Raw genomic sequence first — 21,546 nt, forward strand, 5'->3', positions numbered from 1 at the left:
CTGCTTCCATCACTGGCAGGGGCAGCTGAGGAAAGAAGACCAGGCCCCCAGCTGTTCTGAGTGAGGAGCAAGCTCCCTTGGCCTCTCCCTGACGCCCCCTGAGAGGCGTGTGGGCTCGGGAAAGCCGGGGTTCAGGCCCTCTTCTCCAACCCGGGGCAGCTGTCAGCACCCACATAAGGTTCTTTGCTTGGCTTCCCTCACAACCACCACTGTCCCCGGTGTGGAAAACAGCATCCACAGCTGAGTCACACAGACCAAGGTCTTTTGGGGGTGGGGGGCTCCTCCAGAGAAGGCCTGTTACAAATCCACGGTGCAGACGAACACAGCCCCTTGGAATTCAATGTCCTAGGCAGGCTGAGGACTTGCAGCCAGAGCTCCAGGTCGGTGGGGCCCCAGCAAGAAACGTGTCTGGGAACTGACTACTCGCTTCTCTCCTCTGCGGGGCCACCCACGCTATCCTGGGTGAGGCAGTGCTGACCCCTTTGGTACCAGCCAAACAGAATACAGAAATAAAAACGAAAACAAATAAAAGAAGAACATAGACCTCCAGCTTGCAAATGTAGTCATCCCATGTGGTCTGGCATCAAACACAGTTCGTGTTGGGGTCCCTGCTAAGGCGGATAGTCTGTCCTGTGGCTTTGTTTCTAGAAGTACAGACTACCAGGCAGGGACTAGATGACCACTCAAAGCAGTGCTGCTGTGTGTCCCGAGCACCCGGAGAGCAGAGGGAGGTCACGGAGCCAGGGCCGTGGAGGCAGGCTCGGGCTGGGCTGGGGATGGCTGCCCTGTGGGCCAGGTGATTCGGACTGCCCCCGAAGCTTGAGAGGCATTGACTCAGAGTAGGACCAAGTTTAACTCAAGGCTTCAGAATCAAGTGAGGTGGTTTCAGAGCCACTGAAGGAGCTCAGGCCTCATAAGCTGGAAGGATTTCTGGGTCAGCCTCGGGGACAAGGCTGCCCCCAGACCCAGGTACCTGGGGCTCCTCGGGCTCCGCGGGCTTCCGCCCCCGGCTCCCAGCCCCAGGCCGGGACCTGCACTTACTGGTGAGGACCTTGAGGGTGAAGGCATTCTTCTGCTGGATGGTGTGCGTAAAGTGGAAGCGCGCGTTGCAGCTGTAGTCTGTCTGCATGTCCTGCAGCATCACGTTAGAGAAATACAGGTCGCCATTATGGCCCTGAGAGACGCGCTTGTCTTGGGTGATGGGCTCCATGGCTGTAAGGAAGCAGAGGTACCGACGGAGATTAGCGGTCACGGTAACAGGAGTGCCAGTTGTGATCGGTCTGGCGACTGAGAACCAACAGAGCGCCAGGTGGGGCCAGGAGTAGAACACGATTCCCTCTCATCCTCTCAACTCTGAGGGAGGGCTTATTCCCATTTTACAGACAAGAAAGCAATGGGTTTAACTTGTCCTAGGTTGCAAAAGCAATGAGAGAACAGGAGGATTTAGATTCGGACCCGCCTGCCCACCACGCCCATGCTCCGGGACCAGTCTTTTCTAGCTCCTGTTCGCATCACGAAAGCTCCGACTGGCCCTGAACTGGAGGGAGGGGACACAATCCTTCAGATGCTCCCCAAGTCAGGAGTCAAATTCACTTGTTTTCTTTTTTAAGCCCTCACTCCCACCAGGAAAGGGAAAAGCAGTGCCAATTATAATTGTAAGATACATACTAATCAATGATGCACACCATCAATTTTAGGATGCTTTCTACTTTTAGAGATGTTAAAAGATGAAAATGGTGCTTTTTAGAATTAATGACATCATGGGAGTGGCAGTGGATGCGGACTACATTATCTATGATTTTTGAAGCATCAGATGTCAATTCAAATGACCAGGTCTGCAGGTTATTCGACTTGTAAAAGCATATTTGTCAGGCTGACTATTAATTGCTAACTCCTTCCCATCCACCACAACGGTTTATTAAGTTACCATTTCGTAAAGTGCAAAGTTAATGATGCCATCTTTCCAATGATGGGCTGGGCAGTTCTTCAAATGACTTATTATCAAAGATTTCCTGCAGGCCTACTGTGTGCCAGGCACTGTGCCCGGGACTGGTGAAAGAGAAATGAGTAAGACAGTTCCTGCCCTCAAGGAGCCTGTAGCCTAGAAGAGGCGGTAGATAAATCGTTGCTATGCAGTGTGGTGAGTGGGAAGGGGATGAGCTGAGAGAGGAGCACCGAGTCCCTGCCAGGGGGCCCTAAGCTCCACCTTGGGGGCTCCATGACACCAGGCAGAAGAGACAGGGGCCCTAGGAGGTTTCCAAGCAGCAGGAACAGCGGGTGCTAAAGGTTAAGAGCATGCAGCTGGGGCAGGGGTAGGAGAAAGGCCAGGGAGGGAGAGGGAACTAGATCAGGAAGGGAAAGAAGTGTGGACTTTGTCCGAGGTGATGGAGGAGCCAGTAAAGGGCGGGGAGCATATGAATGAAACGATCAGATGTATGTTTTTAGAAAGACCGGGGAGGCCAGTTATGGATGATTACTGCCACCCAGGGAAAAGCTGATGGTGGCCTACACTGGGGAGATGCCAGTGATGATGGAAAGAGGAGGGGCATGAGATCTGCTCAGGACACAGCTTGGACAGAAGCTGGTGACAGGTGTGATGCAGGGACGAGAGAGTCTGAAGAGTTAGCGAATCAACCAGCACTCCAGCCTGTGGCCAGGCAGACCTTCCCAAGCACTTGCGCTGAGATGACAAAGAGAGAGACAATGGGTGAGCACAAAGCCACACCCTCTCTGCAAAACAGCTCACAACCCTGCCTCTTTTGGAAACAGGCTGGCAAAAACTCAGGGATGGACGGATGATGGATGCTAAGCAGGCAGGCAGATCTATAGATTGACCGATGGATGGAGAGACCAGGGGTGGGGGTGGGGGCGGGGGCAAGTATGGAGGAGGGGGAGGGGAAGCCAGGAAGACACAGACAGCTAGCAATGCTCTAGGCCCCTTTATAACACGCCCCCACTTACTTTAATTGAAAACATGGGAAGAAACTGAGGTCCAGAGTGGTTAAATGAATCTCCAAATGTCCAAAATGAAACAGGACAAGCTCTCAGTGATGATACTCTGTCCCCCTGCTACAAACATCCTGTCTCCCTGTCGCTCCTTCATCAAAGGTTTCATTCCTGTGCCCCTCTGTCCTAGTAGGGCAGCACTTAGTAAATCCAGACGGACCAAAGATTGAATTCAAGGAGGCTTGGTGTCAACCCGCCTTCCTCCTCTTTTCTTTTCTCTTGCTTTTCTTCTTCATCATCACAAACTTACTGCGTGTCTGGTTCTGTTATAAGCACTTTGGATGTATTAACTCGTCGATCCTTATAATGATCCTATTAGATAAGTACAATTATTAGCCCTATTTTTTTCCAGAAAAGCAAACTGAGGCCCAGAGATGTTACACAACTTGCTCAGGATCACACAGCTAACAGCAGCTGGGCTAGGAAATGAGCCTGAAGCCACCTCTCGATGTGTTCTCAGCCACGAGGCCCCCTTACACCTGCTTCTCACAAGTCGACGTCTTCCAACCTTGGGCAAGCCCCTCCTATTTAGTACACTGGCCCCACTCCCTAAGATGAAAGCAGAAATCAAACGCCAGGCCCCCAAGACTTACAGCTGCTCATCCAGAAGATGACTGGGGATGGAAGTCCGGGCGGGGGGTTGCACTGGAGCGTCAAGGGAGCGCCTTCTTGAACCACGACAGGGTCTAGGTTTTCCTTGGGCCACAGGGGAGACTCTGGGGAGAATCAGACGGAAGATCATGAAGTGAGGGTGATGGAGGGCAAGGAGCAAGGAGCTCGGCTACAGGCAGGCATACAAGGAAGAAAGGCAGAAGGGCAAACAGGAGAACAAGGGAGCGGGCGAAGAGGGCCCGTGAGTCTAGGCCAGGTGCAGCAAGAGAGGAGAGGCCTTCTGTCTAAACAGATACACCTCTCCAAAGGCTCCTCTCCTTCCTCTCCTCCTATGCCCAGAGTACCAATGAAGTTGTTCAAGACTCTGGCTTGGAAGCCTCCTTTCCAAGGATTATCTTTTTGAGCAGGGAGAGATGTGCTCCTGCCCAGGGGCAGAAAAGCAGGGCAGGACATGCAGGGCACCAAGGCACCCATTGGCCAAGGACCGGGGCGGCCCTTCTGGAATGATCCTCCATCCCCCCCCCGCAACCGCCATGCACCCAGGAGCAAGGCATGCCAGTCCCACCGTGTGCTACTCACTGGACACCTGCAGACGGATCCTATTGGATAGGGCTGTGCCAAATTTGTTGCGGGCAAAGCACTGGTATTCCCCCTCATATTCTTCGGGCCGCCCCCCACTGCGGAAGTCGATCACCAGGGTCCCAGATCGCCTCCTCATTGACACCCGGGGGTCCTTGGCGATGTTGAAGAACCTGCTGTTTCGAGTCCAGTGGAAGCTGTGGGCAGTGGCGGGGGGAGGCGGAGAAGCAGGGACAATATGGAAGAACATGGTGGGCTCTGGGTTCCAGGTGAGAACCTCAGGGCCCCGGTCCCTGGCCCAGTCCCATAACCACACCTCCATGCCACCCTGGCTAAGTGGCAGAACTGGCTGGGAAGCCAGATAAAATGCAGAGTCCCAGGTCACAGCCACAGGTGAAACTCTGGGGGCAGGCTCCTGACATTAGAGCTTTTAGCCAGCAAAGGCTGGGAGTCATGGCTGTGATAGGTACCCAAACAGCCACTGGGGGTTTATGTTCTTTGCAGGAGCAGGCAGGGAATTTGAGTTTTTTAAAAATCCAGAGTCAGCTCAGCTTCCACCCCAGGGCATCTCAACCTCTGACTACGAATGAAACCTAAATTCATATTTCACCAGAGCCAAACATATTAGGGAGTTAGCTCTGGTCCTCCTGTCTCCTTGTTTGAGAGCTGACTCTAAAGCCAAAGGGCAATGGCTCAGGTTATCTGTGCTCTGCTCAGTGGGTGCAGAGTATAAAGCAGTGGCTGCACATTATAGCCCAGGAGGGGCAGCTTTGAAAGAACCAGCAGCCTTCAAAAGATCCCAGAGGTGAAGAGACTAGAATCTCCCTTTGCTTCTGGAGGTGGGGGATACATCTGCACCTGCCCAGGACATAACCTTAAAAGAAGCTGGCGCAGTAGTGGCTGCTCAGTGTCATGGAATCATTGTCCCTGCAAAAGAACCACGGTGGAAAGGACCAAACTTCAGAAGGCCATCTATGCGCTGCCTGACCCTCCCAGGTGACCCTGCTTCTTCCAGCCTGGATGAGAGAGGCCCTGCTTGTTCTCAGGCTCATGCAAACTGGGCGGGGGGTGGGCAGAAGGAGGCTGCCACATACCCGAGGTTCCACCCTGCCTCGTTTTTCCTGACAGATGCCCAGCATGGGGTCCTGTCATGTCTGGTCTGAACGGTCCAGCCTGTGGATGCTGCTTCAAAGGTGGGGGACAAATAGCAGAACAATCTCTAGATCTCCAGTGTCTTTTGTTTGGTAGAAACAAACTGGCCTGGGGTGGGGGGGCGGGCAGGGTGCCATCAGAGGTCTGGGTTTAAATCCAGGCTCTGCCCCCTTTCAAGCTGGGTGACCTTGGCAAAAGTACATAATATCTCTGTCCTTCCATTTCACTTCCTCTTCACGAGGACATGGGTCCGCCTGTGAAGGGCAGCGAGGTGCTCTAACGAGACAGTGAGGAGCAACATCGCACTCAGCCTGCACACTGCAGGCCTTCAGCTCTTGTCTGCTGACGCTTCATTTGATGCTGATGTGCTCACAAGCCGAGATGTGCTCAGAATGGAAGACTCAAGTTAGCCAGCAAGAGGAACTTCCTATAAGCTAGGAATGGGGGGCAGGATGTTGGGGACATAAGGCATTGGAAAGAATGTGTGACACCGACAGTCAGGAAACTTAATATCTAGTCCTGGCTTCGTGGTGTGACCTTAAGCCACTTCAGATTTCTGGATCCCAGTCTCATCAGCTAAATGTCTTAGTTCTCTGAATTGTACTTTCCACCAGGTAGGTATCCAAGAGATGTCTGCTGGATAATTTTAATTTTCCAGCTGCTTCAACTATGCTCAGAGCCAGGGCCAGGACGTGGTTTCAACACCTCTTCAATACCTGCACTCTTTGCAGGGGTTGGTAGGGGGGGCTTGGATTTACCTGCCAGCGCACTCACCTGGGGGCAGGGTTCCCCTTTGCTTCACACTCAATCAAGATGTTATCGCGGGGATCCACGATGTGGTCCTTCACTGACTGCTTGGTGATGGTTGGGGGCTGGGATACTGCAACAGCACAAACAGAGGGTGGTCAGGGCTTCAGGGCCCTGGCTTGGGGAATGGCTGAAATGAAGAGCTTCTGGAGCCATGTGTCAAGCAGGCAAGCAGGGGGTGGGCAGTGCCCCATGCCAGGGACCCAGCTCCTTAAACCGGGCCGCTGGAAAGGGAGTTATGTTAAGGACTGAGCATAAGAAGAATCCCTTTAAGATCTCATGGAATCCCTATGAGAAACTTCTGTTTTACCCATTCTTACATCCCAATGCTTAGTAAATGCTTGGTGCACAAGAGTCCTTGAGATACATTTACTGAATGGATCAAGGAACACAAAGCAGCTCCTTTCCAGAACCCAGTGGCCAGGATGGTTCTGAGCCCGTGGAGAGTCAAAGGATGGCCAAACTGCGGTGAGGCTGGAGCTCAGAGGCTTACATCCCCAGGGACTTGTCTGCATGCCAAAGAGCTAGCTCCTCTCACTCTTGGCCCCCACCTCCAATGTTCATGGTGCTCCTGCACAGGCCACCAGAGCATGGGGAGTCGCGGCCCTTCTTACCCACCTGCTCTTCTGCCGTTCCCAGCAACAGGATGCTCAGGGTGAGCCCCTTCCCTCCCCGTGTGGCAAGGGGCCGCACTACAGGGGCTCCGGTATCAAGAAGCCCCAGCAGGCAGGGTGGAGAGGCGGTTAATCCACCCCCCCCACCATCTCTCCTCACTTGGCCTTCTCCCGCCCCTCCTTGCTGCCCGCCTACCTCCCAGAGGCACGAGTGCAGAGAGGTGCCTGGGGGACTTACGCTCATTCTGAATGCTTGCTGTTAGTTCCGGTGGGTTAGCATTTCGAGGGGAGAAAAGAAGACATTGGTTATAGGTTATCGCACATGACTGCTCACCCGGGTTGCTGACGCCCCAGCCTGCAGGGAGAACGCTGAGGCCGGCCTGGGCAGGGCGCGGCGCCTGGGCTCTCTGCTCCCGGTGGCAGAGCTCAGTGGGACAGCCGCACAGAGAGGGGACAGACCCAGCGAGTGCTTTGTGGAGGAGGTGACACCTCCACAGGGAGTTCAAACCACGCAGCTGAGCAGAAAGACCAGCCTCTGACCAAATTATGTCATCAAGGGAAGTCCAAATATGAAGAGTGACAAGGCTGCTTGAAAGAGACTGGGCGCTGAAGATGCTGCCCATCCTTCTAGATGCTACTGAGGAAAGTGGGCTCCCTGGCCAGAGGTGTGGGGCTGAGAAGCCTGGGCGGCAGCAGACCTGAACCAGGGCTTCAGAGCAAAGCCCCAAGGGCCGCAAGCATGGTCCACAGGCTTCACTCCTCCCACCACACCTTCCTCTGTCACACATGCAAGCACCTTCTTGCCTACCCTTTGGAAAATTCTAGGGACCGATGAATCACTGCGGCTCTGCTCATGGCAGAAGTACATTGCCCTACAGAAATCCTTCTTCCAAACAACTGCAGGGATGAAGCGGAGCCCCCACCACTCCTTTCTGCGCTTTTTATGGAAGAGATAAAGAGGCAGGTAGCACAAATCTCCCCCATCCCTCACCTGAGACCTGCACGGGCCTGTGCACAGGTATGAGTCTATTTGAGGTCGGGCTTCTCACACTCTGACAAGTATATGAATCACCTGAGGGGCGGGTCTAGTTAGAATGCAGGTTCTAACTGAGCAGATCCTACATTTCTGACAAGCAGCCAGGTGGTGCTGATGCTGGTGGTCTGGGTACCACGCTTCGCACAGCAGGACTTTCGATGGTAATGAACTTTCTGGGAAGGGCGGCCTTGGTTTAAAATTTGCAGAAAAGAGAACAAGTGTTTCTGTAACTTTGTAAGAGGTCTTTTCTTTATGGCTCTAGCATGAAGTCATATGCCAAGCTTCTTCCACGTTGGCGCTGACATCAGGGACGTGTTGGTGTCGCAGGCTTTTTCAGGGGAAAGCAGAGGCTGCGGGTGAGCCCAGGTGACCTCGAAGCTTCCTGACTCAGCCACCATGAGATGGCTGAGGAGATGGAAGAGGAACTTAGGGGCCCAGAGAGGGGGCAGCGTGGAGAAGGCAGAGTTAAGGCAGGACCAAGAGGTGCCGGAAGAATCCCAAAAGAGAAGACAGACATCAGGGAGGAGAGGCTGAGTGTGGCAGGAAGGGGTTCCCTGCTATGCACGCTGTCAGTAAGTCAAAGTCTTGAGTAAGACACACTAAAAGGTCCGGAATAATTCTTTCAAGTGGGCCAGGGTTGTGTGGCCTGCTGGGGCACCGAAAAGTAATTTTATCTGCTTTACCATTTGCCTGGGTGCAGCCTTGGCAGGAAACAAAAAGAAACAAAAAGTCCCGGGGAAAAGCAGAAATCTGTGGTTTCTGAACACATGCTCCCTGGAGAGCCCCACAGTGGCATCTTCACCCATATAAGATTTTCCGGCCAGGGGCCCAAGAAAGGTTAATTCTGGAAAGCCACTGTAGTTGGGCATGGAGGGCAGGTGGGGAGAAGGGCTCATTTTCAGGAGAAGCAGGGCTGACACTGACCTTCTCCTTTGGACCACCAACCCAGGCCTGCAGTTTCTTCATCTCAAGACAGAGTTGATGCTTCTCGGGTCCCCACGCACAGTGGAGGGCTCTGACCTTGCCCTGGCCGAGGTTGCATTTTGCCCACATAGCCTTCAAGCCTCTCTTATAAAATCAACAGCTGGCTCAATGGAAAGAGCCCTAGACATTATCCAGGGAATCTCAGATTCTTGGAAGGGAAGTCACTTGGTTAAGGTCACATAGGAAATTTGCTGCAGAACTGGAATGAGAACCAGCTCTTCTGTAGTCTGGTCCAGAGCTCTTTTTACGAATCTATCCTTGGCCAGAGAGGTGGGTTGGCCAGGTGGGGCCCCAGCACGCTCTTCTCCTTGACATTCCAGACAAAGGTGAGTAAGGGGGAGTGGAGACTCTCAGAGCCGGCCGGATGCTGTCCCCAACCCCACGATGAAATCAGTCCAGGGGCCTCTTGAGAGTCTACTTCCATAAAGAGGTCATGACATCTGCAACCACTGTTGTGTCACCAAGGAATTTATTACAGAGATTCAACCAACCCAGAAGACAAGCCAGCACAGGGAGATGACAGTGAGGACTGCCTGCTTGGGGATAAGGGCAACCTACCTTGTCCTGTGACACCTCGCAAACCCCATGTCATGCCACCTGCCCTTCTCCCCATCTACAAAACTTGCTGCTGATGTCAAGTGGAAAATGAGTCTGCTCTTGTGGCTTCCGAGGGGGAGGGAAAAATTTTCCAATGAGCTCTGCAGTGGGTAAGGCAGAGGCCTGCCCCATCTGTAAGGTTTCTGTATGCCTGCATGTCTTCTCTTTCCCTGGCTGATATCCACAGCCCCTGGCACCGGTCCCTGGAGGATGGAGTGTGAGTGAATATGTGTGTGTGTGTGTGTGTGTGTGTGTGTGTGTGTGTTGAGGTCATCTTGCAGCACAATTTGGGATGAGAGTGAGGACAAAATGTGTCTCCTCTGTGGGTTCCTAGGAGAAAAAGGCCGAGTCCCTTGATGTGGGGAGGGGGGCGGGGGGGCGAGCTGCCAGCAGACTCACTTTTTGGCAGACCCGCTCTTGTTGATGAGGTGACCCTTTGCTTTCTTCAAAGGTCATGTTGTTCTCCTTGGGGTGGGCAGGGGGGTGGGTGCGTGTGACTCTGTTGGCCAAGCAGCAGGGGCTGGAGGCTGGTGTTTCAATGAGGGATTGTGTCGCAGCCTGGGGCTGTTCCAGGAAGCCTGCGGGGCCCAAACTCCCCAGAGCAGAAGCAATGCCCCGGTCCTCAAGGCACAGATACTGCCCCCTGAAGGGGCAGGCGAGTGGAAGGGCGCCCCTGACAGGGCAGTCTCCAGCCTCCAGCCTCAGCCCCCTCAGCCGCTCCCGGGCAACACACAGAGAAAGTTTTGGGTGCCTGATCTTCACTTGCCCCACACCTGGGCGATCGCGAATAATGCTGCAGGGAACACTGTAGATATCTCTCTTGCCTTTTGTGACAACATGGGTAGGCCTTGAGGACGTCATGCTAAGTGAAATTAAGTCAGAGAAAGCTCTGGTATGTTCTCACTATATGTAGAATCTAAAAAAGTCAAACTCAAAGAAGCAGTGGAATGCTGGTTGTCAGGGGCTGGGGGATGGGGGGAAGCGGGGAGATGCTGGTGAAGGGGTACAAACGTCCAGCTGTAAGACGGCCATGTTCCGGGGGCTGAACGCACAGCATACTGTACTGTACACTTGAGAGCTGTTCCGAGAGTAGATCTTCCAAGCTGTCACTGCACGCACACAAGGTAATTATGGGATGGGGTGGATGGGTAAACTAACCCATGTGGCAATCATTTCATAATACATATGTGTAGCAAATCACCAAGTTGTCCACCTTACACTTACATAGGTTGTATATCAATAAATACCTCAGTAACTCTGAGGGGGAAAGGAAAAAGAATGTGTGATCTTTCCCCAGCCCAGCCCCCTGGGCCTCAGCCCAGGGTAAGAGGGAAGGATGGGCTCAGGTAACTTGGGCGGAGGGTGCCTGTCATGCTTGGGCCCGCAGGAGGGGAAAAGCTGGCTGAAGAGGACTTCTTCCCAGGGCCACTGGGTCCCCTCTGAAGGGCTGGCCTTCCCTTGTCTTGCGTTCAGCTGTAGCAGACTCATTCTGGAGAGGTCGCCATGGCCACTGTGCCTGCAGCCACCTCAGATACACTTGCTCTGGGAAGCCCTCATGGGTTTCCTGCTGTGACAGAGCCGGGGAATCAGACATGGTGTCACAAAAGGATCCCCTTCCTCATTCAGAGAGGGGCTGTGGCCATGCGCCGGCCCTACCACTTAAGTGCTGGAGAGTGGTACCTCCATTTTCTAACCTGTCAGCAAAGGAGTCACTGTGAGAATCACAGGAGATGCTCCTAACGCACTTAGCTCTCGGCCGGGCACACAGCAGCTGCTACCCTGGTGATTCCAAGAACTAAAAGAAGGCAGGATTAATGGAGGTCAGGGTGCGGTGTGTTGAGTGCCAACCTGGTGGCAGGTCAAGAGACCCAGGATCTATTCATGAATCCAGCACCCATTTGCTGTGTAGGGTCTCCGTGTCCCTGACGACAATTCCAGAAGTGGAGACTCTCCGGGGCCCTCCCTCCTCATGGACACCGAGGAGATGCGGAGATGGTGCTGGGGAGGTCAGGGCACCTGCAGCTCTCTGCCCCACATGCGGTACTTTGGAGACACCCACTGCTGGGTCACCTGCCCACGGTCCCAACAGCGCTTTAGAAATCCAGATTCCTAACAGAGAGGTCAAAGCCATCTATTTATAAGTTCATCTTGGAGGAACCCCTCACCCACTAGCCCAAGGGATCAAAGTGGCAGGTGAATGAGTGAGGAGAAGCAGCAGAAGAGAAATGAGCCTTCACCACTTCCTTGATAACCCAATTTCCTCGGCACACCCTCTCCTCTCCAGGGACATGGCCTTATCGTGCTCCTTATTAGATTGTCTGCCTGGGATTGTTAATGAGACACTCTTCTTTGAGTTAGCAGCACAGATGGTCTCCATGGGAACAGTTCCTTTCACGACACCGCCCCTTCCCACTGAATACACACACACATACATACACATGCGTGTACACACACACACACACACACACACACAGGGCTGTTGGGAGGGCAGCAGGGGCCTTGACCATCTTGCTTCTGGGTCCAACTTATAGTTTCTGCTAGTCTTCTCTTACCCAGAAGTGCCTACTCCTCTGGGCAGCTATTATTGGTAGGGTTGGGCGGGACGGGGTTGAAGTATGTGCAACTCTTCTCCAAACTGGGCTAACTCCAGGCCCCAGGCCCTGGCTTAGGAGAGCTCGGTGGGTACTCCTTGGAGGCTGTATCACTCTCCCAACCCTCCCCGGACATCTGTCACCTGGATAGAGCCCAAGTCAGGGTTGGCATCATGTGGGTCCCATCTATTTCTGGAAGCAGGGAACAGGCGACAGAGGTGGTATGCCCACATCAGAGCACTGGAATGCCAAGACATTCTGATGGAAGAGCCAGAATTATGGCAAAGGTGGTACACATCTAAATGCGGGGCAAAGGAATGGGGCTGCCAGTCCATGGGCCCCTTCTGAACATAACAACAGATATGGCTGCTAGAGATGGGGCTATTATATCAGCATCCTAAGCCCCTTGCCTGATGATTCTGATGGCCAAATAACACCCCCACCGTGGGACACAGAATGACACAGGTTTTACTTCCCAACTTTGCCATGGGAGAGCTGAAAACAAACACGAGAAATCAGTGCCTGGTTTTCCCACAGTGGCATTATAATGGAGCTCTTTTTTAATGTTTCATTTAGACCCAGTCTTTTGCAGAATAATTCCCTTCCCCAACCCTCCCCAGGCCATCCACCCTGATTCAGTCCAGCCAAGACAGCCCAAGGGTCCAGCTCAGATATTAGAAAGGCAAATAACTATCTGCTACACTGGGTCCTTGGAAGCTCCACGTTGATGGGCAAGTCAAGACCGCAGAGGGCCGTGGGAGGGGAGCAGAGGGAAGAACTCCTGAGTGACACACAGACTTGCAAACCCTGCCACCTCCGGTCCTGCTCAGCAGGCTCCAGACAGCGCAAGCCTCGGCTCAGCCACAGTCCTCAGAGATTGTGCTACACGATTCGTCTCACGGTCCCAAACACAAGCCTGCCGGCCTCCATTCTTTGGAGGGAAACCCAGCTCTGCACCCAGAATCCACCGCTACCCCACTCTCCAGCCTCTTTGAAAGCTGATCTTAACTCCCCCTGACCATCCCTCCCCTCCAACTCCTCTGCCCCAAATCAAGAGAATTAAAGAAGAGGATGGAGCAGTACTCACGATCCATAGGAATCTCGATGGCCCCAGTGAGGCTAAGGAGGCAGAGCAGGATGGCTGTGTGGACCCAGGGCGGCGGCTGCTGCCTGGCCATCCTCAGCACGGGGCCCCGCTCCCTGCACCCCGGCCTGCGAGGTCTTGCTGCCTCCAGCCGCTCTACCTGGGCCTCCCGGACAGAGCTCAGCTGTGGAAAGAAATACAATGCCAAGTGAGTTTTTCTGGAACTTGTGGTTTGTTCTAGCAACCCTACAGGGCCTGAAGAACTCAAGGGTTTGGTCATAGACCGATGTTCTTAAATAAGGTTTCTTAACCTTGTGCTATTGACATTGGGGACCCACAATTCTTTGTGCGGGCAACGATCTTCGGTATTGCAGGATGCTTAGCAGCATCCCTGGCCTCTATCCATGAGATGCCAGTAGGGCCCATTCCTCCCCCCAGTCAAAAATGTCTTTAGACATTGCCAACTGTCCCCTGGAGGAAAAACCACTCCCAGTTGAGAACCACTGTTCTAGAAGGAAGGGCAACTCTGCATGGAAGAGTCATGAAAAAACACTGTCCCACTGGTCCAGCACCTAGGATGCCATGCACTGGGCCAGTAAGCAACACACCAATCTCATAGCTTCTCTGGACCCTATGTATTATGTGGGGTTAGACAGGTGAAAGCTGGCTGCTTAAAGGATTTTTTTAAAAAAAAATGGATTTCTGCAGATATTTTGTGCAGCAAAGATACAGTGGTCCCGGATGCTGACCCTTTAGAGATAACGGCAATGCTGAGACTATGACCCAGAAGAAGGGGAATCCACCGGGTTGGTAGAATGAGAGATACTATGACAGCCCAATGTTCACATTCTCAAGCACAACAAATCATTCCAGGCCCTCTAAGGGGAAAGATTAAAAATGACTGTCCAAGGGGCCTAGAATGAGTCTTTAAGAGATAAACCCCTTTCCCCACCTCCTGAGAGAGAATGGCCTATGGGAGGTGGGTGGGGGATGAGTGAAACAGATTAAGGGATTAAGAGTACACTTATCCTGATGAGCACTGAGTAATGTCTGGAACTGCTGAATCACTATATTGTACACCTGAAACTAATACAATCCTGTATGTTAACTATGCTTGAAAAAAGAACAGAGTGGCCTAGGGAAGGCCCTGAGATAGAGTGCTTTAAGACTGCCATGGGGTCTGAAACGTGGAGTCTTCAAACTGGGTGCAGTGGGCTGTTCTGCCCTGAGGCCGAGTCAAAGAGGGTGGCAGGAGAAGGTTCCCCCAGAATGCTCCTCTTCTTTGTACCCCACCACCGTCTCCCATCTATCCTGCCTGAGGCTGTTGGCAAAAGGAGCAGGGCTCCAGGGCTGGCTCCTGGGAGACAAGGTTACCCTTCTGAAGACCTGGAGGATGAGGCACCTCCTCTGGGCGGGGATGTGGGGCCAGCTAAAGGATTCGGATTCCAACTGCAGCAGTTTCTTTCCTGGAAGCTGGGCCCAACAGCAGCCCCCCAGCCTCAGGTATATTTCTGGACTCCATCCACTTGCTTTCCTTCCCACGGCTTCCACCCCGGTTCTGGTCACCATTGTTTCATGACAGTGACCACAACAGCTTCCTGAGGGCTCTCGCCACTTCTACTCTTACTCCTCTGACTCATTCTCCACCATCACCAGAGTTGTCCTTCTCTAAAGTGCAGATGCAAGTGTGCCGCTCCCCAATCAAACTCACTAGCTCACAGCGGCCAGAGAGCTAAATCCTTCGAGGTGGCTCAGATGTCCTCCCGGCCCCCTCTGCAATCTTGCCTCCCATCACCCTCCCTCTGTGTTCTGTGTTCCAGCCAACACTGGTCACCTGCCAGGTCCCCTCATGCGTCCTGCTCTGTGACTTCTGTGCAGATTAGCTTCTGTCTAGAACATGCTTTGAATCTGCCCTCTCATGAGGATCTGCCAAGTATGACTTGTGTGTCCCTCGTCTGTACTCCTGAACATCATTTACGATCCCCTCCCCATTATATAGCATTTGTCACTTTTGTTTTAAAGGTTTATTTATTTTGGAGAGAGAGAGAGAGCTCATGAGTGGGCTGGAGGCGCAGAGAGAGAGAGAGAGAGAATCTCAAGCAGATTCCCTGCTGAGCATGGAACCTGATGGGGGCTCGAACTCATGACACTGAGATCATGACCTGAGCTGAAGTCAAGAGTTGGATGCTTAACTGACTGAGCCACCCAGGCGCCCCAGCATTTGTCACTTTGTATTCATTTTATTCATTCCAAAAGCCACTCGTCTGTATTCTCTATTAAAAAAGGAAGGCACCATAGGGAAGGTGCCTCATCTTGTTTATTCCTAAAATCTAACGTGCTGAAAACACAGGAGGCACTCAAAAGTATGGGATGGATGGATGAAAAATGAGCAAATAAATGGCTGGCCGAATGAAATAAAACACTTGGATCACGTGTTTTTTTAAAACCTCATGCTTCCCCCAGAAAGCCAGCAGGCAGCTCAGGAGAACACATGCTTTGGACCTGGATGGCATACTGTGGAGGCTATCGATTAGTGGAGGAAAAACTCCCTCCCTCCCGAGGCACTGCACTCGGGCCAGGGAATCAGTCAGCTGAAAGAGGCTCAGGAGAGTAGAAATCCCCCAAGGAGGAAAACCTCCTGGCTGGACAATATCACCGGAGGTCCTTGGTTCTTCCTCCTAACCTTCTAAGATGGTCTTTACATGGACTGAAGAAGAGTCTGCTAACTCCTCTCCTTGGATTCGACATCTCCAAAGACCAGACAGACTCAGGTGATCCAGCTGACACCTTAGTGATGAGAGAACTAGCAGGGGAGGAGGCTCAGCATTCCTTCAGACAGGACCGTGGGGATGGAATGGCTCCAGTCTTGGCTTCATGACGGCCACGTTTTGCTCAGGAGTTGCCAAGCTGTAGGAAGTGATGGGCAAGAGAAGGATATCTTGTTCTGGGAATCTTGATGGAAATAAGCCAGAAGCTACTCATTAGCTAGAAACACATAGGCAGGGGGAAAAAAAGCCCAATTACTTGGGGTGCTTTTAACTCACAATTTAAAAACACGGTAGAGAATGCATATAGAGATAATCATGTATAGCTGTTTGACAATTCTCTCTCTTCTCTCTGGAACCCAATTTTTCCAATAAAATCTTAAAAGACGAAGAGAATTGAAAGATGATTTAGCTTTATGCAGTCCCCTTACTTTTCAAATGAGGAAACAAGAGCCCAGAAAGGGGAAATGATTTGCTCAAGGTCACCCGGCTTGTTAGCGGCAAGGCCAGGAAAAGAACCCAGATCTCCTGACTCCTCACCTACTTCCCCTGTCTCTCCATATGCAGGAAAGCTCCAGAGTAGAGTTGCTATTTAAAAAAGAAATGTATAGCTTCCTTAAAAAATTAAACATAGACTTATCATAAGACCCCATATTTCTACTTCTAGATATATGCCCCAAAGAATTAAAAACCAGGACTCAAACAAGTACATGTGCACACATGTTCATTGCAGCATTATTTGCAACAGCAAGAAGGCGGAAACAGCCCAAATGTCCATCAAGAGAGGAACAAATAAGCAATATGGCAGTATGTACGTTCCGTGAAATATTATTTGGCCGTGGAAGATAATGAAGTACTACACATGCTGTGATGTGCATGAAACCTGAGAGGGTTATGCTCAATGAGAGAAGCAAGACACAAAAGGTCCCATATAGAATGATCTCATTTATATTCAAGATGCAAAAGGTAAATCCATACAGCCAGGACACAGAGGGGTGCTCACCAGAGGCAGAGGGGAAGGGAGAATGGGGAGCGATGGCTTAATGGGTATGGGGTTTCCTTTGGGGGTGAGAAAGGGATTGCACCGGAGTAATAAGCAATAGTCGATTGAGGTGATGGTTGCACACACTGTGAATGCGCTGAATGACAGTGAATTGTTCACTATACATTGGTTAACTTTATGATATGTCAATTTTAGCTCAATAACAAAGAAATGTAAGCACTGGTGTCTATAAAGGGCTCATACAGATAAAACAGCAGAGGATGAGGAGGGGGGGTTATTCCACATGGGGATATAGGCACCCTCAGCTCCCTGTGCCCGGTCCACTCAGCCTGGAAGATAGGTACATGACTTGCAATCCTTCCAGTACATCCTGAAGGACCTTCCACCTACACCTAAGGAAGGGAGTGTCAACTGGTATCTGGGCATGGGGCTTCTAGTGCTGCGCTCAGAGAACCCAAGGTGGAGTGAGGAGGGAGATGCCCCACCTGAAGCTACCCCCACACCACCGAGACTTACAGTTCCCCTATCCTGATAACCAGGCAGAAAAGGCCAAGGGCAGGGATGTCCAACCGAAAACAGTTAAATGCATGCTTCTAACCAAATCTTACTTCTTACACTATCTTGCTGTATGGCCCAGTCACATAGTATCTCAGGTTCCTCTCCTGCTAGGAGTAGAGAAGTACATCATCCAGATGTGGCTGCGGGGGTGGGTGGAGTGGTCAGGACCCTTCAAGGGGAATGCCATCTAACTACAGAGCATCCTGGGGAGGAATAAGGAAAATCCCATATCCTGTGAGAGGGCAGATGGGGGCTGCAGAAGAGGGACCATGATGACTGTCTTGGAATGGTGGGAGAGGGTGTGGGGTTTTTTTGTTTAGGTCCATGAGGGCAAAACTAGAACCAAATGGGAGAAAGTTCAGAGAGGTAGCTGCTTCTCTGAGATGCAAAGAAGAATAACCTAACGACTATAGCCACCCTACAATACCGTCCATGATAATAAAGACTCCGCCCGCACACACTACCATACGATGTGTTTGAAAGATCCTTTTATATCAGATTGAACAGGTAAGAGGTGGACTGCAAGGATATAAAATACATTAAAGGGAGGGCGATTGCAGGGGGAGAGAGTGAGGAAAGGAACAAAAATAAAAAAAACTGAAAGAGAAATCTTGTGTGGACTAATGGTGTACTATGAACTGGGGAAGACGATGAACTCAAATCTTGTATATCTGAAGTTCTCCCCCCAACCCCACAACCCCTGTGTGAAAAGACAAGAAATAAAAGAGAGAGAACAGAGTTATCCAAACATGAAATGTTCTGCCCTGTGAAGTACTGAGCTCACTGTTTCATAAAGAATCCAAATAGCATTCGGTAAGGTGCTGTGATGACAATGTACCCATACAGGAAGGAAACTGGATGCTTATCAGAATCTCCTGGGCACTACTTAAACACACAAATCCCTGGACCCTCAAACTTCTAGGCAGTGGCCAAACCAGGCCTTCGGATTCAAAAAAACCTTTTTTGAATTCGAATGCCCTTAGAACCTCTATTATCTTACACAGAGATGCTTCATTCACTTACGCAACCTCCCTGAACTGAAGCTCTCAAGTTTCCTAAACTTTAAATTTGCAAGCCTTGTGGGAGATTTGGACTCAAAATGTCTAAGATGGGACCAGGATGGGTATGTGAGTTGGGTGACTCAGTGGGGACTTCTGGACATGACAGCCTCCGTCCGTGGAGTTCGAGAGCATGGACTGTGTGGGTTTGAAGCTGCCCTCTACAACAAGATGGGGATCATGGGCAAGTCCTGAACCTTCGGAGCTTTGTATTTCTCATCTGAAAAATGCACACAGTCATATTCCGGAGGGCTTCTGGGATGACTTAACACACAATTCCCACATAGAGCACATGGCAAAGCATGGGACACAGAGTAAACCTCGGTAAATGTTAACTGCCATCACTGAGCAGGCTTTGAACTCACAGGGATGAAGGAAGCATCCTGGTTACATACATGAGGTTACTGGTAACAGCAGCAAGGAGTAATAATTAGCCACTCCGCATCAGTCTGCTTTCCTATTTTTCCTTCTCTCTGCATCCTGGTTTGCTTTCTTTCCCCAGACTGGGGGGCCCCTGGTGTTGGTGCCACAAGCTGTCCCTGGCAGACGGAGGAGAGGCACACGGCTCCAGCAAGCTGTCATCGTGGGAAGCCCCCCACATTCCCGCAGCCCCGCTCTGGGCGGGCTGTGCCCGTGGTCACAACACATCTGTGATGATGGGAGGAAAGACGGATAGTGCTGGAACACGGCTCAGCGGGCAGTCCCACGTCTCCGCAAGCAGAGCCCACCTGGGACCTGTGGGCAGCAGGCAGTGGGCCATTCATTCATTTCACAGACCTGGCAGCAGGGACCACTTTAGAGAATATACAAGTTCAAGACACAAGGTTTCTCTGCTCTCATGGAGCCTTCCTTCCAGTGAGGAAGACAGGAAATAAATGCCGAACAAAAACAAATTGGGTAGCAATAAGCACAATGAAGGAAACACGATCTGACCCGCACAGGGGTGTTGAGAGCAGCCTTGTCTGTAATCGCCGCAACGTGGGAGCGACTGAGATGTCCTCTGTCCTTCAGTGGGTGAATGGATACACGTACTGGGGTCCATCCACACAATGGAATGCTATTCAGCACTAGGAAGAAATGAGCTATCAAGCTGTGGAAAGACATGGAGGAAACTTAAATGCCTATCACTAAGTGAAAGAAGCCAGTCTGAAGAGGCTACGTACTGTATGATTCCAGCTGAGTGACCTTCTGCAAAAGGCAAAACCATATATGGAGACAGTAAAAAGATTAGAGCTTGCCAGAGGTTGGGCAGGAGGGAGGGATGAACAGGTGGAGCACAGAGGATTTTTAGGGCAGTGAAACTCTGTATGAGACTCTAATGGTCGGCCCATGTCATTACACATTTGTCCAAACCCACAGAATGGACAACCCCGGGAGTGAGCCCTCACGTCAACCATGGACTGTGGGTGATGATGATGCGTCAGGGTAGGTTCATCAGCTGTAACAAATGCACCCCTCTGGTGGGGATGGTGATGGTGTGGGGGAGCTGTGTGTGGGGGGGGTGCTGGGGGTAAATGGGAAATCTCTGTACCTTCCACTTAATTTTGCTATGAATCTATAAGTGCACTCTAAAAAATAAAGTCTATTAATAAAAAAGAAAAGAAAAGAAACCACACTAGGGTGATGAGGGAAAGGGAAGTGAATGGTCAAGGCCTCTGTGAGAAGGTGACATTTGACTAAGATCTAAAGGGCAAGGAGTAGCCAACTTTGTAAAGATGGGTCAGAAAAACACCCCAAGCCAGGGGAACCGCTCGTGCAAAGACCCTGTGGCAGGAAGCAGAGGGGTAGGTGCAAGGAACTGAACGAAACCAGCGTGGCCAGAGCCTGGGGAAGCACACGGGGAAGAACGGAATAAGTCACGCAAGGGCATACTCACAGAGGGCTCTGAAGGCCAAAGCAGGGAATTTATTTTTTTTTTAAGATTTTATTTATTTATTTGACAGAGAGAGACAGAGAGAGAGAGGAAACACAAGCAGGGGGAGAGGGAGAGGGAGAGCAGGCTTCCCACCGAGCAGGGAGCCTGATGTGGGGCTCGATCCCAGGACCCTGGGATCATGACCTGAGCCGAAGGCAGACACTTAACAACTGAGCCACCCAGGTGCCCCCAAAGCAGAGAATTTAAATTCTATTCTAAGCATGTCAGGAGGTTATTGCAGGGTTCTATGTGGTGGGGTATCTGAGGATATTTGTTCACAAAGACCACCCTGGCTGCTCTGTGGAGGGTGGCAGGTTGACAGGCAATGGTGGAGGCAGGAAGACCCTTTAGAAGGCTCTGCAGCCTCTGGGGACCTTCTCTAAGTGGGGAGGGCATTTGGGGAGGAGGAGCAGGTGGGGCTCAGCCGCCGCCCTACACTTGACTCTCACCAGGGCTGCCTCAGAGTCCCCGTTTTTACACTGGGTTTTGCCTAAGGTTTTATTTAAGGAAAGGATTCTATTAGTAAAACAAAGAACTGAAAATCCTGGTACAACTGTCTAACTCTCCAAATGCAGAAGCCCTGCACCACAGCAATAATGCATGGGCACAAGAGCGAGGCATGCCGGCCAGGAAGAACACACCAGGCTGGGGTGGCAGTGCCAGACTTGGAAACCCACCCGTCCGGCTTCCCAGCATTAGCATTTTTGCCTTGAGGCCTGGGGGCTTCTTGGGACTGCTTCACGATCCCCGGTATACCCCAAGTGGGTGGGAGTGGGGGGGTGTCTCCATGTGTCATATGAGGATAATGGAACACTGCAGAAGGCAGAGGGAAGATGTGGGAAGACATGATTCTTCATGCCACTGTTTGTGTCGCTGATGGAGCGTTTGCTGAAGCAAGCCCTAACTGTGGGTTTTTACATTGCATATATGCTCACATTAAAACTTCCCTTTAATTTTTAAGCCGCTTGGAAGCGAGTTTTCTATCACTAGCAACTGAAATGCCCCTGGAAATGTTGGTTGGATGCCTAAGCTTCCCATGGCCTCCACTTTCTGTGTAAGAAATGTCCCTCCCTCCTCCTGTCTGCTTCTGCTGGACCCAGCCCCACCCTTCTGCAGAGACCTGCCCTCGACCATCAGCTATCCGCTTAGCATGCTCCTCAATTTCCAAACTCTTCTCAACTGGCT

The 21,546-nt window shown here is 51.6% G+C and overlaps 1 protein-coding gene across 8 annotated transcripts in view; it reads right to left on the reverse strand.

Annotated features, from left to right (window-relative positions):
* NFASC (neurofascin) overlaps positions 1 to 21,546 on the reverse strand; it is a 172,926-nt gene that overhangs the window by 53,989 nt on the left and 97,391 nt on the right. For 5 of the 8 annotated variants that reach the window (XM_028120359.1, XM_028120360.1, XM_028120357.1 and 2 more), the window contains exons 1-5: positions 13,066 to 13,156; positions 6,124 to 6,229; positions 4,198 to 4,394; positions 3,600 to 3,722; positions 1,042 to 1,212 (exon numbers count right to left, since the gene is read on the reverse strand). In XM_028120359.1, the coding sequence (XP_027976160.1) occupies positions 1,042 to 1,212; positions 3,600 to 3,722; positions 4,198 to 4,394; positions 6,124 to 6,229; positions 13,066 to 13,156 (688 nt within the window). Of the gene's footprint in view, positions 1 to 1,041; positions 1,213 to 3,599; positions 3,723 to 4,197; positions 4,395 to 6,123; positions 6,230 to 7,008; positions 7,027 to 13,065; positions 13,247 to 21,546 lie in introns of those variants that run through there. The other 3 variants (XM_028120355.1, XM_088029042.1, XM_088029041.1) reach the window with 2 other exon arrangements.

The sequence above is a fragment of the Eumetopias jubatus genome, unplaced genomic scaffold, assembly GCF_037043125.1.
Source record: "Eumetopias jubatus isolate StellerSeaLion01/CBP00866 unplaced genomic scaffold, mEumJub1_p1.0 scaffold_12, whole genome shotgun sequence".
NCBI classification, from domain to species: domain Eukaryota; kingdom Metazoa; phylum Chordata; class Mammalia; order Carnivora; family Otariidae; genus Eumetopias; species Eumetopias jubatus.